This window comes from Schistocerca cancellata, chromosome 1, assembly GCF_023864275.1.
Source record: "Schistocerca cancellata isolate TAMUIC-IGC-003103 chromosome 1, iqSchCanc2.1, whole genome shotgun sequence".
Taxonomy (NCBI): Eukaryota; Metazoa; Arthropoda; class Insecta; order Orthoptera; family Acrididae; genus Schistocerca; species Schistocerca cancellata.
The window spans coordinates 981,876,893-981,892,363 of NC_064626.1; the positions used below are offsets into that span (position 1 = coordinate 981,876,893).

The following is a 15,471-nucleotide window of genomic DNA, read 5'->3' on the forward strand; positions in this document are numbered from 1 at the left end:
CATGCATATGAAATACAGAGATACGTAAACAGGCCGAATACGGCGCTGCGGTCGGCAACGTCTATATACGAGGGTTGGAACTTAAATAATGGCAAATTTTTATTTATAGCTCGTACAAAATAGATACGTGTTTCAAAGTTTCACTGATGCCCGAAGTAGTCAACAGCGTTGTGTATAACCCGTTGCCAGCGATGTGGAAGTCATAGGATACTCTTAGCAGTGCCAGTTGTGTTCGACAGTTCCAGAAGCGCGGTCTATTGCCCGGCGAATTTGTAGCAATTCTGAAGCGAATGCCGTGAAGTGTTTCCTTCAGTTTAGAAATCAAGTTGAACTTACGAGGGCCTAAGTCATGGGATTGCAGTAGGTGGTACAGCACTTAGCAGCCCCATCAGTCAAACAAATCAGTAACAACTTGCACTGTTCGTGCTTGAGCATTGTCGACCTAAATGATGATAGTCAGGTTGTGCAGAAACTATCATCACTTCTGTCTCTAAGCAGATCGTAGGTTGTGTTCCAAAAATGAACAGCACAGAGACAGAAGTTATGACACTTTTTGCAGGACTTGACCATCATTTTGCAGGACAATGCTCAAGCTCGTACAGTGCAAGCTGTTAATGATTTGTTTGACTAATGGGGTTGCTATGTGCTGTACCACCAATTGCACTCCCCTTACTTAAGCCTAGTGAGTTCAACTCGATTTCTAAACTCACACTTCACGGCATTCGCTACAAATTCGTCGGGCAATACACCGGGCCGCTCGAAGTGTCAACACAACTGGCACTGCTAAGAGCATCCTACGACTTCCACGTCACTAGCAACGGGTTATACACAATGCTAGTGACTACTTTGAAGGTCAATAAAGCTTTCAAACATGTATCTATTTTGTACGAGCTGTAAATAAATAGTTGCCACTAGTAAAGTTCTAACCCTCGTATCAGATAACAAGTGTCTGGCGCAGTTGTTAGATTGATTATTGCTGCTTCAAAGGCATGTTCTCAAGATTTAAGTGAGTGCTATAGTCGGCGCATGAGCGATGGGACACGGCACCTGCGAGGTAGCGATGAACTGGGGATTTTCCCGTACGACCATTTAAGGAGTGTACCGTAAATACCAGGAATTCCGTAATACATCAAATCTCTGACATCGTTGCTGCCGGAAAAAGATTCTGCACGAACGGGACCAACGATGACTGAATGAAATCTTTCAGCGTGACAGAGGTCACTTCCACAAATTGCTGCATATCTCAATGCTGGGCCATCAACAAGTGTCAGCGTGCGAACCAATTTAACAAAACATCACCGATATGGGCCCTCAGAGCCGAAGGCACACTCGTGTACATTTTATGACTGCTCGTCACAAACATTTACGCCTCGTCTGGGCCCGCCAACACCGACACTGGACTGTTGATGACTGGAAACATGTTGCCTGGTCAGACGAATCTCGTTACAAATTGTATCGACGGATGGACATGTAGGGATATGTAGACAAGCTCATGGGTCCATGGACCCTGGATGTCAGCAGGGGACTGCTGAAGCTGGTGGAGGCTCTATTATGGTGTGGAGCGTACGCGGTTGGAGTGATATGGGACCCCTGACAAGTCTAGATACGACAATGACCGGTGACACGTGCGTAAGCTTCTTGTCTGATGCATCCATAATGTCCATTGCCCATTCCGCCGTACCTGGGCGATTCCAGCAGTACACTGCGACAACTCAGACGTCCAGAACTGCTACAATGTGACTCCAGGAAACTCTCCTGAATTTAAACATTTGCGATACCCACCAAACTTCCCAGACATGAACATTCTCGGGCGTATCTTGGATGGCTTGCAACGTGCTATTCAGAAGAGATATCCACCCCGTCGTACTCTTACGAAATTGGCGTCAGTTCCCTCCAGCACTACTTCAGACATTAGTCGAGTCCATGCCACGTCGTGTTGCGGCACTTCTGCTAGCTCGCGTACACGATTTTAGGCTGTTATGCCAGTTTCTTTGACTCTTCAGTGTGTAAGCATTATAGAATCCGATGCACCAAATGTACGTTGTCAGCAATTTCTTTCACAAATTAATGCTTACTTTTGATACTAATATGCCGTTTATGGCAGTGCCAGCTTAGAGAATTATCATGATGTAGACAACAATGAAAGAAACGAGCGAGCAGGTTCATAAGTTACGCAGTACAAAGGCTATTATTTTATATTTTATGAAGGTAAAAACCTTTGGACGTATTTGCTTGTGTTTCTTCTGTGACCTTCACTCAGACAAAATTCTTATATCCTGTAAGTAAAATCGGTAAACCAGAATTATTACCAAAATTTAACATCATAGATGAACGCACGACACGAGTAGCGATGTACTTTCATTGTTTCAGTAGCACTTGTGCTTCAGAGTGAGAGATCCACGTTATTATCCTCCAGAAAGTTGATCTTTTGTAAATACTTTCGCTTCAGGACCGGTACACGCCAGCGAGCAGCGTGTGGTCTTTCGGCGTGACGCTGTGGGAGATCCTGAGTCTGGCGGGTGAGCGGCCCTTCCAGCACCTGTCCAACGAGGAGGTCATCCAGAACGCCGAGCACATGTACTACGGCGGGGAGCTACAGGTATGTTTCTCTCACTATTCCCTTAGGTACACCGTACCCCCACAGCCAACTCCCATGCCGTTTCCTGAGCATAGGCAGGTACCCTTAAGTCTTTGGTTTAGTATATCAGCAGATAACATACAATTAATGCCAGTAAACAGTTAATGAGCACTTTTGCAAGTTTTCCAGTTGCAATATCAATTTAGATCACACGTTTGAAGAAGATGAAAACAGGAATGAGTGACTATGACCATGTGTAATAAAACCGTGAGGTTTACTGTTGTCTAACTGTAATATGTCAGAAAAGCAACACTTAACATCATTTTTTTCTCAGTAATCAGTCTTCTGACTGGTTTGATGCGGCCCGCTACGATTTCCTCTCCTGTACCAACCTTTTTTTATCTCAGAGTAAAGTTTGTAACATACGTCCTCAATTACTTAGCTGTATTCCAATATCTGTCTTTCTCTACAGTATTACACTCATACAGCTTCCACTAATGGCATGGAAATTATTCCCTGTTGTCCTAATAAATGTCTTATCATTCTGTCTTTCTTCTTGTCAATGTTTTCCATACGTTCCCTCTCTCGCCAATTCTGTGCAGTCATCCTAATTCTTATCTTAACGTTCTACCCGATTTCTTCAGTAATTCCACATCTCAAATGCTTCTATTCTCTTATTTTCTGGTTTTCCCAAGGCCCGTGTTTCACCACCGTACAATGCTGTATTCCAAATCTACAGTCTCGGAAATTGCTTCCTCAAATTACAGCCTATGTTGGATACTAGATGTATTCTCTTAGCCAGGAATGCCCACTTTGCCTATGTTAGTTTGCTTTGTATGTCCTTGCCCCGTCGGTCATGGGGTATTTTGCTTCCTAGGTGGCAGAATACCTTAACTTCTTCTACGTAGTGATCCCAGTCCTGCTTTTAAGGTTCTCAATGTTCTCATTTCCGCCGCTTCTCGTTACTTTGGTCTTTCTTCGATTTACTTTCATCCATATTCTTCACTAAGTAGATTGTTAATTATCTTCAACAGGTTCTGTAATACTTCTTCAGTTTCACTCAGGATAGCAATGGTATCAATGAAACATAACACTGATATCCTTCCACCCTGAATTTTAATTCCAGTCTTCAGACTTTCTATTATTTCCGTCATTGCTTCTTCGATGTATACACAGAACAGTAGGGTCGAAAGACTGCATACTTGTTTTACACTTTTTTTAATCTGACCATTTCGTTCGTGTTCTTTCTTCTTACTGTTCCCTTACAAATCTATGAACATGTCTTGATTTTTCTTCAGTGTTGCTTCCATAATAAATCGCAATCTCAGAACTACCTCTTTGCTACTTTACCTTTCCTAAGGCCAGTAGGATCTTCATCCAACAGATCTTAAATTTTTTCCCGTTCTTCTGTACATTGTTTTCGTCAGCAACTTTTCAATCACATACCAAATGCAGTGATTCCACTACTTTCTGAATCCTCATGCCATTGATCTTTGCTGAATCTTCCGCCTTTCAGAGGCTGTTTTCCACCCCAAGAGCAAGAAGTAGCCCTGAAACTTTGTCCACTCCTCCAATCTCTTTGAGAAGGCCGTTGGCAGTATGAGGGTTGCGTCTTATGCTGTACGTCTTCGGCCGCCATTGCTTATGAGCTTTGTTCCAAATTTAAGCAGTGGTGTGCTAATAATCCTGTTAGTAAATGGAAGTAATGCACAGAATATTTCAAGAAAGTGCATCGTATTTCGCAAAATTATATGTATAGAAACAAGCGATAAATTTTATCTTAACTGGAGCACTAAAAATTTTTTATTTTTCAAAAGAACCTTTGGATTTTGGAAGGGTATATCTTTTATATGTTTGCACATACTATCTGGGAATACTTCCTTATAATTACATTTAGGATACAGAGCTTACATTTACGATTCACAAATTTTCAATTATCCAGACGACTGTCAAACTCCTTCCATACTTCCATGAGCTTCGCTGGAGCTGCTTACAATGCTGTTGCCATGCAGCCTCGCAGTTTACCCAGTCTTGAAGGTGGGGAGGGGGGAGGGTTGGGCATAGTTTACTTCTGCGAGTACCTCAACTCCTTCGACCGGTCGTTAGCACCGTTTGTGCAACTCTTTCACGGGAATGTCAAAGGTCCAAGGTTCAGATCCCTGTGTAGCACACAGTTTAAATCTCCCAGGAAATTTCCTATCAGGGCACACACCACTGAAAAGCGAAAATTCAATCTGGAAACAATCCCTCAGGCTGTGGCTAAGCCATATCTACACAATATCCTTTTTCTAGGACCGCTAGTCCCGTACGTCACGCAGGAGAACTTCTGTGAAGTTTTGAAGGTAGGAGTCTAGATTCAAGCAGAAGTGTAGCTGCGAGGGAGGGACGTGAGTGGTGCTGGTGTAGCTGAATTGGTAGAGCATTCTCCTGATAAAGGAAAAGGTCCTAGTTTCCAAGCACGGTCCGGCACACCTTTTTAATTTGTCGCAACGCTTCACATCAGCGCACACACCGCTGCAAAGCGAAAATTCACTCTGGATATCCACATACGTGATTCCTGTCGCGAAATCTTTTGTCATGTCGAGAAACAGCTTAAAATCAGGAAATCAAAGGGAGTCTCTCTGGGCTGAACTACTGAACACAGAAAGGAAAGCTGAGGTCGGTTCCTTTGATTTGCGTGAAGCCACGCGTTGTGATCGATGCCATATTGAAACCGAATAAAAGCGATACGATAGCTGCTTACTTCCACGGCTCTATATGGACATTCCTACGAGACAGACCTAATCAACTCGGCTAAATGTACGAAAGGAAACGCTAGTGAAACATGGTGAGATAAATCTTTAGTTAAAAGCTTAACATTGAGCTTTAGTTCACATGAACAAGCTGGGAAATGCCACAACTTTTAGTTCCAGATGGTAATGAAGCTACTTTGTTTTGTAAATATAGGTTCTTTCCTTGCTGAACTTTTAATTTACCTCTTAATTTTTATTTTCTGGGACTGTGAACTAATAAATTAATTTCGCTTTCCACAGAAACAACTGTTATTGAAAAATCTGCAGGAGTTTCAGAGTATGCATCATTGCTGGAATTTTCATTCATATTTTTAACCAAAAATTAACGCATAGGCATTACTTAGAATCGAGCCAGTAACCTAATTAAAATTTCGTTTACTCAAATATGTTGAATTAGGACCAGACCTTTAAGATCACTCTAAGTTGTTACGTAATATGAATCATACTAACATGTTACATAGTAGGTGAGTCACATTCGTTTAATAAATGACGACTAATAAATTCGTAAAGAAAATTTTGTCCAACTTTGTACTGAATCTCAGATGCCTTCAGATTTTCCATTCAGGAACTGTTGGCGTCGAATCATCATCATCTTCTTCCAGAAAAATATACTACAATAAATCACTGTCATTAGTTTGAGAAATGTGCATTAGCTTCTACGAACTATTCACGACTATTTTGCTCCATTAACTGTAAAATAATGAAAGAATCTACTTTTATGTACGGAGTTGTCGTATACAGCTTACAAACGCTTCCTGGAAAATTATATACAATCCCAAGTTTTTGTATGGCTTTCCTGTTCACGCTTTTTATAAAAGTATTAATAAATGGAATACATTAACCATTAATTCTGTTTATTTTACTGCGTAAGTAATGTAAAAATTTAAGTATGAGATGATAGTTTTGACAGTTGGACTGTAAACTGTGACCATAGGTTTACCGTCCTGCAGTTTTTCCATTACGCCATGCGCTGCTTCAAGCAGTGTTAACAAAGACAGCTTATCTCTCCCCGAGCTGCTCCAATAAATGCTATTTCTCTTTAAACGCATTGCCACCTGGAACTCCCTCTTGTGTCCCTTCCATTTTTGGTAAAGCCCTGCATATACCATGAATGTGGACGACATCTACATCTACACCTACATCTACATTTATACTCCGCAAGCCACCCAACGGTGTGTGGCGGAGGGCACTTTACGTGCCACTGTCATCACCTCCCTTTTCTGTTCCAGTCGCGTATGGTTCGCGGGAAGAACGGACTGTCTGAAAGCCTCCGTGCGCGCTCGAATCTCTCTAATTTTACATTCGTGATCTCCTCGGGAGGTATAAGTAGGGGGAAGCAATATATTCGATACCTCATCCAGAAACGCACCCTCTCGAAACCTGGCGAGCAAACTACACCGCGATGCAGAGCGCCTCTCTTGCAGAGTCTGCCACTTGAGTTTGCTAAACATCTCCGTAACGCTATCACGGTTACCAAATAACCCTGTGACGAAACGTGCCGCTCTTCTTTGGATCTTCTCTATCTCCTCCGTCAACCCGATCTGGTACGGATCCCACACTGATGAGCAATACTCAAGTATAGGTCGAACGAGTGTTTTGTAAGCCACCTCCTTTATTGATGGACTCCATTTTCGAAGGACTCTCCCAATGAATCTTAACCTGGTACCCGCCTTACCAACAATTAATTTTATGTGATCATTCCACTTCAAATCGTTCCGCACGCCTACTCCCAGATATTTTACAGAAGTAACTGCTACCAGTGTTTGTTCCGCTATCATATAATCATACAGTAAAGGATCCTTCTTTCTATGTATTCGCAATACATTACATTTATCTATGTTAAGGGTCAGTTGCCACTCCCTGCACCAAGTGCCTAACCGCTGCAGATTTTCCTGCATTTCGCTACAATTTTCTAATGCTGAAACTTCTCTGTATACTGCAGCATCATCCGCGAAAAGTCGCATGGAACTTCCGACACTATCTACTAGGTCATTTATATATATTGTGAAAAGCAACGGTCCCATAACACTCCCCTGTGGCACGCCAGAGGTTACCTTAACGTCAGTAGACGTCTCTCCATTGATAACAACATGCTGTGTTCTGTTTGCTAAAAATTCTTCAATCCAGCCACACAGCTGGTCTGATATTCCGTAGGCTCTTACTTTGTTTATCAGGCGACAGTGCGGAACTGTATCGAATGCCTTCCGGAAGTCAAGGCAATTAGCATCTACCTGGGAGCCTGTATCTAATATTTTCTGGGTCTCATGAACAATTAAAGAGAGTTGGGTCTCACACGATCGCTGTTTCCGGAATCCATGTTGATTCCTACAGAGTAGATTCTGGGTTTCCAAAACGACATTATACGCGAGCAAAAAACATGTTCTAAAATTCTACAACAGATCGACGTCAGAGATATAGGTCTATAGTTTTGCGCATCTCCTCGACGACCCTTCTTGAAGACTGGGACTACCTGTGCTCTTTTCCAATCATTTGGAACCTTCTGTTCCTCTAGAGATTTGCGGTACACGGCTGTTAGAAGGGGGGCAAGTTCTTTTGCGTACTCTGTGTAGAATCGAATTGGCATTCCGTCAGGTCCAGTGCTCTTTCCTCTGTTGAGTGATTCCAGTTGCTTTTCTATTCCTTGGTCACTTATTTCTATGTCAGCCACTTTTTTGTTTGTGTGAGGATTTAGAGAAGGAACTGCAGTGCTGTCTTCCTCTGTGAAATAGCTTTGGAAGAAGGTGTTTAATATTTCAGCTTTACGCGTGTCATCCTCTGTTTCAATGCCATCATCATCCCGGAGTGTCTGGATATGCTGTTTCGAGCCACTTACTGATTTAACGTAAGACCAGAACTTCCTAGGATTTGCTGTCAAGTCGGTACATAGAATTTTACTTTCGAATTCACTGAACGCTTCACGCATAGCGCTCCTTACGCTAACTTTGACATCGTTTAGCTTCTGTTTGTCTGAGAGGTTTTGGCTGCGTTTAAACTTGGAGTGAAGCTCTCTTTGCTTTCGCAGTAGTTTCCTAACTTTGTTGTTGAACCACGGTGGGTTTTTGCCGTCCCTCAGTTTTACTCGGCACGTACCTGTCTAAAACGCATTTTACGATTGCTTTGAACTTTTTCCATAAACACTCAACATTGTCAGTGTCGGGACAGAAATTTTCGTTTTGATCTGTTAGGTAGTCTGAAATCTGCCTTCTATTACTCTTGCTAAACAGATAAACCTTCCCCCTTTTTTTATATTCCTATTATCTTCCATATTCAGGGATGCCGCAACGGTCTTATGATCACTGATTCCCTGTTCTACACTTACAGAGTCGAAAAGTTCGGGTCTGTTTGTTATCAGTAGGTCCAAGATGTTATCTCCACGAGTCGGTTCTCTGTTTAATTGCTCGAGGTAATTTTCGGATAGTGCACTCAGTATAATGTCACTCGATGCTCTGTCCCTACCACCCGTCCTAAACATCTGAGTGTCCCAGTCTATATCTGGTAAATTGAAATCTCCACCTAAGACTATAACATGCTGAGAAAATTTATGTGAAATGTATTCCAAATTTTCTCTCAGTTGTTCTGCCACTAATGCTGCTGAGTCGGGAGGTCTGTAAAAGGAGCCAACTATTAACCTAGCTCGGTTGTTGAGTGTAACCTCCACCCATAATAATTCACAGGAACTATCCACTTCTACCACACTACAGGATAAACTACTACTAACAGCGACAAACACGCCACCACCGGTTGCAGGCAATCTATCTTTTCTAAACACCGTCTGTGCCTTTGTAAAAATTTCGGCAGAATTTATCTATGGCTTCAGCCAGCTTTCTGTACCTATAACGATTTCAGCTTCTGTGCTTTCTATCAGCTCTTGAAGCTCCGGTACTTTACCAGCTTCGACAGTTTACAATTACAATACATTGGTGTCGACGAGTAAGTGCCGTCCCCTTGTGAGCTGCACGCTACCAGTACGTGGCGCACTCACGCTGCGCGTTCAAATAAAATACTTTAACTTATAATTATTCCATTCTGAGTGGGATTGGCTTTCCTTCCAACTTTAAAAACAGTTTGAATATATTAGAGACATTTAGTGTACAGCAATGTGTACCTAAAACGAACCAGACATAAAAGGAGCCAACGATCACATTTTCCAGTGCAAACCCTTCAAATTTTATGCTATGGAGCACCTGGAAATTAAGTATTACAATAACTGTCACCCCTAAAAAAATGTGTACTTCATCATCATGCTGTGATATGACACTATAAGCCGCAAAAGAAGTCAGTTTTATGTGCCTATTAATTTCCTCGGGATCGAATGAGAAATATTATATACAGGAGCGAAGAAGACCCGCAAATGTGAAACAAGTCATTTTTAACTTTTTAAAGGAATACCGGAAATCTAACCACAGGCGTTGATGTAGGTTTGCTTCGGTTGCATGCAGTACTTTTTACAGTTTAATGAGCTTCTACTGTTTACAGCAAGAAAGTCGGAAAACTCATTTTCTTCGTGTATTTCTATCAGGTGCTTCTTTAGAATCGCTGTTTGCTTTCCTGTGCGGCGTTCTCTCTTACTACTCGTTATTATATGTTCCTAGCTTTTACAGTACGTAAAACAACTATTTGCTTGTAGGTAAGACCAGCGGCTAAAGCGCAAAATAAATAAAATTAATCCGTTTGCTTTTGGCTTCAAATACAGCTGTCACCTCGGCGTCAGTATGGCAGACTTTTCGCATGCGCACTGATTTTTGTCACATGCATTTCAGCTGAGTTTCCACTTTGTATATTCTGTATTCTGTGGCTGAACCGTGGTACGTAGCTGCTGTGTAAATTGCCTCATTGAGCAAGAAACGAACAAGCTCGCAAGCTATCTGCACCAGGGAGACACCTAGCAGCAACTACACGAAGTATCAACTCAGAAGTAGTGCCAACTATGTACGATGAGTGCAGCAAAGTTTCTATTTCCATTCACTTAGACGACATGCTCCTGTAAAACCGGATGAATCTTTTTGAAACACCATGATTACAATGTGTCCATGGCATTGATTAAATGGTCAGCACATATCCACACGATCAAATCATTGCCGATGACGTCACTGATATTTTGATTCCCTATGTCCATATTACCAGCCACAAGCATAACGCATTTCTTTCCTATCATTTGAACTTTTCAACATAGTTTATCATGTACCGTGCAATCGCTTTTCTCTTAATCTGTATCTTACATAGTTTCACTGATTTTCTATAATGATGCGTGCGATACTTTGTAATGGTTTCTAATAACTGTTCAAGGTTCTGCTGCCGAAACCAAACTTGTGTCCTGCGGAAATCTACGATCTGATGTGTGATTGCTGGAAGAGGGATGAGGACATTCGGCCCACATTCAAGGAACTGCACGCCTTCTTAAGACTGAAGAATGCTGGGTACAGACCTGGAGAGTGATGGCCCATTTCCGTCGATTACTGACTGCTGGCAGCTGACACTTTGTTCAGCCATTATGTCTATGGCTGCCTTAGTTTGATTTGAAGCTCTTCATGACGTTTGACTGATATGAAACCAAGCGTTCAAAAGTTCTCCGATCCCAGGAAATTTTTTCTACATTCATCCAATTGCGCCGTTACACGAACAGAACTGAAAATGTTGCATTCTACGCCTGGTCTAATGCCAAAATGAAAAGGTGATGCTATGCTACAGATTTTGGTAGGCGATGGAGCAATTCATGTGATGGAAGTTCTAACAATTTAATAACATTGTAGTCTTAGGCATACGGGTGTGAAGAGAGCTCTGTTTTCTGTTTGAGTGATAGATATTAGACTAAATTTTTAGATCGATTTGTATGTTGTGGCAGAGGCTCCGATGTGTAACATATCCCTATCAATCCTATAATTCATAAGTGACAAAGTCGTTGTTTACCACAGTTCACGTTTGTGGCTAGTGCTTCCAGATATCTGAATAAGTGACGTGTGCGTTACGACATTCAGCGACCGTACTGTTCAGATAAAGACGTATTTTGTGTGTTATTTTGGTAAATGCAATGTTACAAACTTTCTGAAAATAATCCAGGCGAATAAATACACCCACAAGTACCCCGGCACAAGTAAACAGAATAACGTAAAATCATCAACGCTTTTAATATAGTGAATCATACCTATAGCACCCCACGTAATGAGTAGCAACGAATATAAATAATTTTGCAACTCAGTGGATACCATTGTACATACTGTTGATTGCAGAGTAGTGCTGTACAAATTTTGCGGGACAATCAGAGGCTTCTTTAACCTAATCCTTCACTCTGTACCTTCTCCTTCTACCTCATTTCGCCGAAGTGATCTTGTGATAGTGCTAATTCTAAAGCTGACAAGTAGAGCAAGAATTTCTTCCTCTGAGATAACCTATTTATCCTGTAATAACCTCACAAATTTTTATGAAGATTTTTCTAATACGTCTCGTCTTATTTTTGTAATTGTACTTGGCGTAATTTACTAAACCACGTCTTCTGACGTGTGTATCCAATGTTACTTATTTCAATCGGATATTTTCGACATAATAAAGAAATATGTGGTTCCTCAAGCAAAAGGAAATGCCAAAGGTACTATTTCCTACGCACGTAGCTTCCCTTACGCTTTCACGATGGGTTATTAAAATAAAAAGTTAAGAACTGGGCATTAATGCATAGCCTAGATAACCGAATAACACTCTCTACGGATGTCGAAGGAATTAAAAACTACTGTGCATGTTGAATCAGTATTGACTTTTGTAGATGGCTTACGCAGTTTCACTGATTGTGTCATCTTTGTTGAAACAATGTCAAATGCTGACTTCTCACTTCGCGAATCGTTCTCCGCTACTTTCTTTCCACAGTCTGACGAAAAACTATCTACAAAAAAGCAGTCTCGTTGTCTCGAAGTAACTCTACTTTTAAAAACGTTCAATGTGTAATGTGAAGTGTATTTCAATTCAGTGTGTCGATTCAATGATTTTAAACGTTTTTAAATATATTTCCGCACAAGTAGTGCTAAGCATGTACTTTATGTTACTGCACGTCGATTGTCATCAGTGTAAACTAAAATTTGTTTCTACGAACAAGTTGTTGTTGTGAAGTGTTGAAGACTGCACGTAAACCACAGTAACAACGACATCAGTAGGTGTGTGAACTATACGGAGTTATGAACTCTAGTTAAAACTAAATAATCAGCATATGAGGAAATGAAAGTTTCTTTACAGAAACTTAAGCCAGAATTCTAGATTATCTTTTCTTAACATAGATTTTTATAAATGAAACTACGTGAGTTAGACAAGTATTTATTGTAAGCAGTATTAATGAAAGTTGTTACCATCAAACTCTTATTGATCAGTAAGTAAAATTTTAATTTACGAATTTAGTTGAAAGTTGATCAGCAGTAGCAGAAGTTATTTATCACTGCACTAATGTTCTGCTTATTTTTGTATCCCTAATGTGTGCTTGATATAAAATAGAGTCCTTGTAGCAAAATGGTGTAGTGCAAGGAGTCAGTAGGTTAGCGAGCATGTAACAGGAGTCTGTCTGTTGGAAGTTGTATTGTGATATTTTCTATCGTGAAAACCTGTGAATACATGTCAGAATTGTGCAGACTTTTATATATAAATGATAAACAAGACATCATTTGACTTTTTTTCCCCCACCCATTCCACCCTACTCTACTTCTTGCGTTATCGGTTATTGTCTGTTCTGGGGTGCACAATTCATACATTTCAGTTTCCCTTCATAAAACAAGTGAACTATAGAAACTAGAAAGCCGAGACGGTGCGATATGGGATACGTCACATTACAAAAAGGATCGCTTGAAGCTATTCACTCCTGTTTCCACTGGGATGATGAAGATATGCAATAAGGTACACGATACCACTCGCCATACGACAAACAAGCATACAGCATGAATTACTTTTTCCTTTCAGTTTCAGTGGCATTTATGAGCTCTTCTGAAGAGGACGTCGTTGCGACTAATTATTATTTAAAGTCAAAAAACTGGAAAACAAGTAGTAGTATTGTATGCACCCGTATAATTCTACACATATCAATATAGCTTGGCCGTGATTTCTTCTGAGGTGTCTCAAAACAAAATTTAAGTTAATTCTGTAGAATGAGTCCATATAGTTCCCATCTTTTGGATCAACTAATATCATCTACACTGACAAAACGTAACACAAATTTTCGAGCTGCTGTTTCTTCTGCTGAGGACCTACTCATTACAATAAGGTAAGTTAGTGAAAGTGTGTGAATGAAGTCAAAAATGGAAAGTTCTCTCTCTCTCTGTCTCTTTTCTTTTTTAGGCCACCTAGTATGTTTTATTCAGTGTGGTACATATATAAATAATGGCTACAAAATTAATTAACCTAAAATAGCACGTCTATAAATGTTTTGCAAAGTAGTATGTGTTTCAGCTTTAGTAGTATTCTGAAGATACGTAATGCGTTTACCGTCGATGGTGTAAAAGTGGGTGGGTGGGTAGACAATATTTTCGAAGAAATGGAAGACGTCCGTGATGCTAAGGAAAATCCCGTCGTACCCTCTCGGCTCTGTTCAGCTGCTCACTAAGAAGGAGCAGGACTCTAACTTTGAGATCTCTTTTACGCCTGCCACAAAGTTCTCAGAAATCATGGAGCACATACTGTAAAGACATCTAGTTAGAATCATCAGTTCATGACTCCCACATTCGTCTTGTATCAGAAGAATACGAAAAAGAGAAAAAAGGCAGCTCTGCACGCCATACAGCAGGCTATAGCAGGCAGCAGTGTGGTGCGTAGCTGCAAACCTCATCACGGACAACCTCCAATGTAACATATGTATATTCGCGAGAATGTAAACAGATATCTGTCTCCATCCAGCTGCAGAAACGATTTAGATTTGTAGGCTATGTTTTGAACACAGCAATCTACGACCTAAAACCTATCAAAAGTAAGTTGGCCAGCGGCTACACTCTTCCCTACAAATTTGGCAAAACATTCCAGGTTGATCACTTATTTACGAATTATCAAGATAGCAGTGGGCAATAACGAAAGGAAATTCAGTTCAAAAAGAAACTGTGATGTCAGACTATAAGACAATTTTTGCGAATCGTTTATCAAAATCGAATGAGAAAGACTACATAACAGAGAACACGCACGAATTCCTCAATATTAGTTTTTAATTTTTTATCCAAAAAGTAAAAGTTTTTATGAGAAAGTAGCTACAAAGACAGATATGGCTTAGTTTCAAATACATAAAACATTTTTTTACTCACATTGGATGACTTGAAATTTCTCTCGCCGTGAATCGACGACGCAAGTTTGTGAAGTGACAACCACTCTGTGCTGCACCGAGCGATACGATGCAGACCCGTATCGGTACTGTTTCATTGTCGTCCGAATGTGAACCAGATACGTCGTTTCAGCTATATTTCTAGGCGCTCCGCAAGCGGTTTGCTTCTGCGGCGTATCGGGAGGCCATCACGTATCGAATAGCAGAATGTATCGCCTCAGTATGAACAGAACCTGTGCATTACATTGGTGAGTAATGTGGTCCATGACTACATACAGAACTCGTTTCGATCAGATTGTTTTGTTTTTCATTTTTGTTATTAAATTTTTCTAATATCTAAAATTGTGGTAGTGGCGGACAGACAGTAAATGAACCACCTTTCAAAGACGTGACCAGTACCTTGTAATGTTAACTAGAGTTCAAGAACGCATGCACAAAGTTGCTTGCAGAGATTATACATTAGAGGACTTTTACTCGTCACTGAATATTTGTTAGAAACCATGAGAATATCATGTTGTATTGCTATCGTTTAAAGTTTTCTTTCCCTTAGAGTCGTTTTGATAGCGATCTCTGTCAAAACGACACTAAGGCAAAGAAAACTTGAAACGATAGCAATTCAACATGATTTTTTCTTCCTTCAAAGGTTACTAGCACTGATAACGCAAAACATCATGATCATTTGCTTAACAGAGTGTTGGTCCACCTGTGATAAGCGACAAAACAGCGGTTCTGTGTGGTATGGATGCGATACGTGCTTTGCTGGGTTCCGTAGGTAGGCCTTTGTGGCTTTGTTTACATGGAATGAACTGGATCCTTTGGTCCAAGTAAAC

General features: G+C 40.7%; 1 protein-coding gene across 1 annotated transcript in view; it reads left to right on the forward strand.

The window, feature by feature from the left end:
- The window catches only part of LOC126119666 (discoidin domain-containing receptor 2-like), a 449,482-nt gene extending 436,481 nt beyond the window's left edge, over positions 1-13,001 (forward strand). The window contains exons 17-18 of the mRNA XM_049915072.1: positions 2,450-2,599; positions 10,657-13,001. Of these exons, the coding sequence (XP_049771029.1) occupies positions 2,450-2,599; positions 10,657-10,806 (300 nt within the window). The 3' untranslated portion in view covers positions 10,807-13,001. The remainder of the gene's footprint in view (positions 1-2,449; positions 2,600-10,656) is intronic.
- Positions 13,002-15,471: the final 2,470 nt, after the last annotated feature.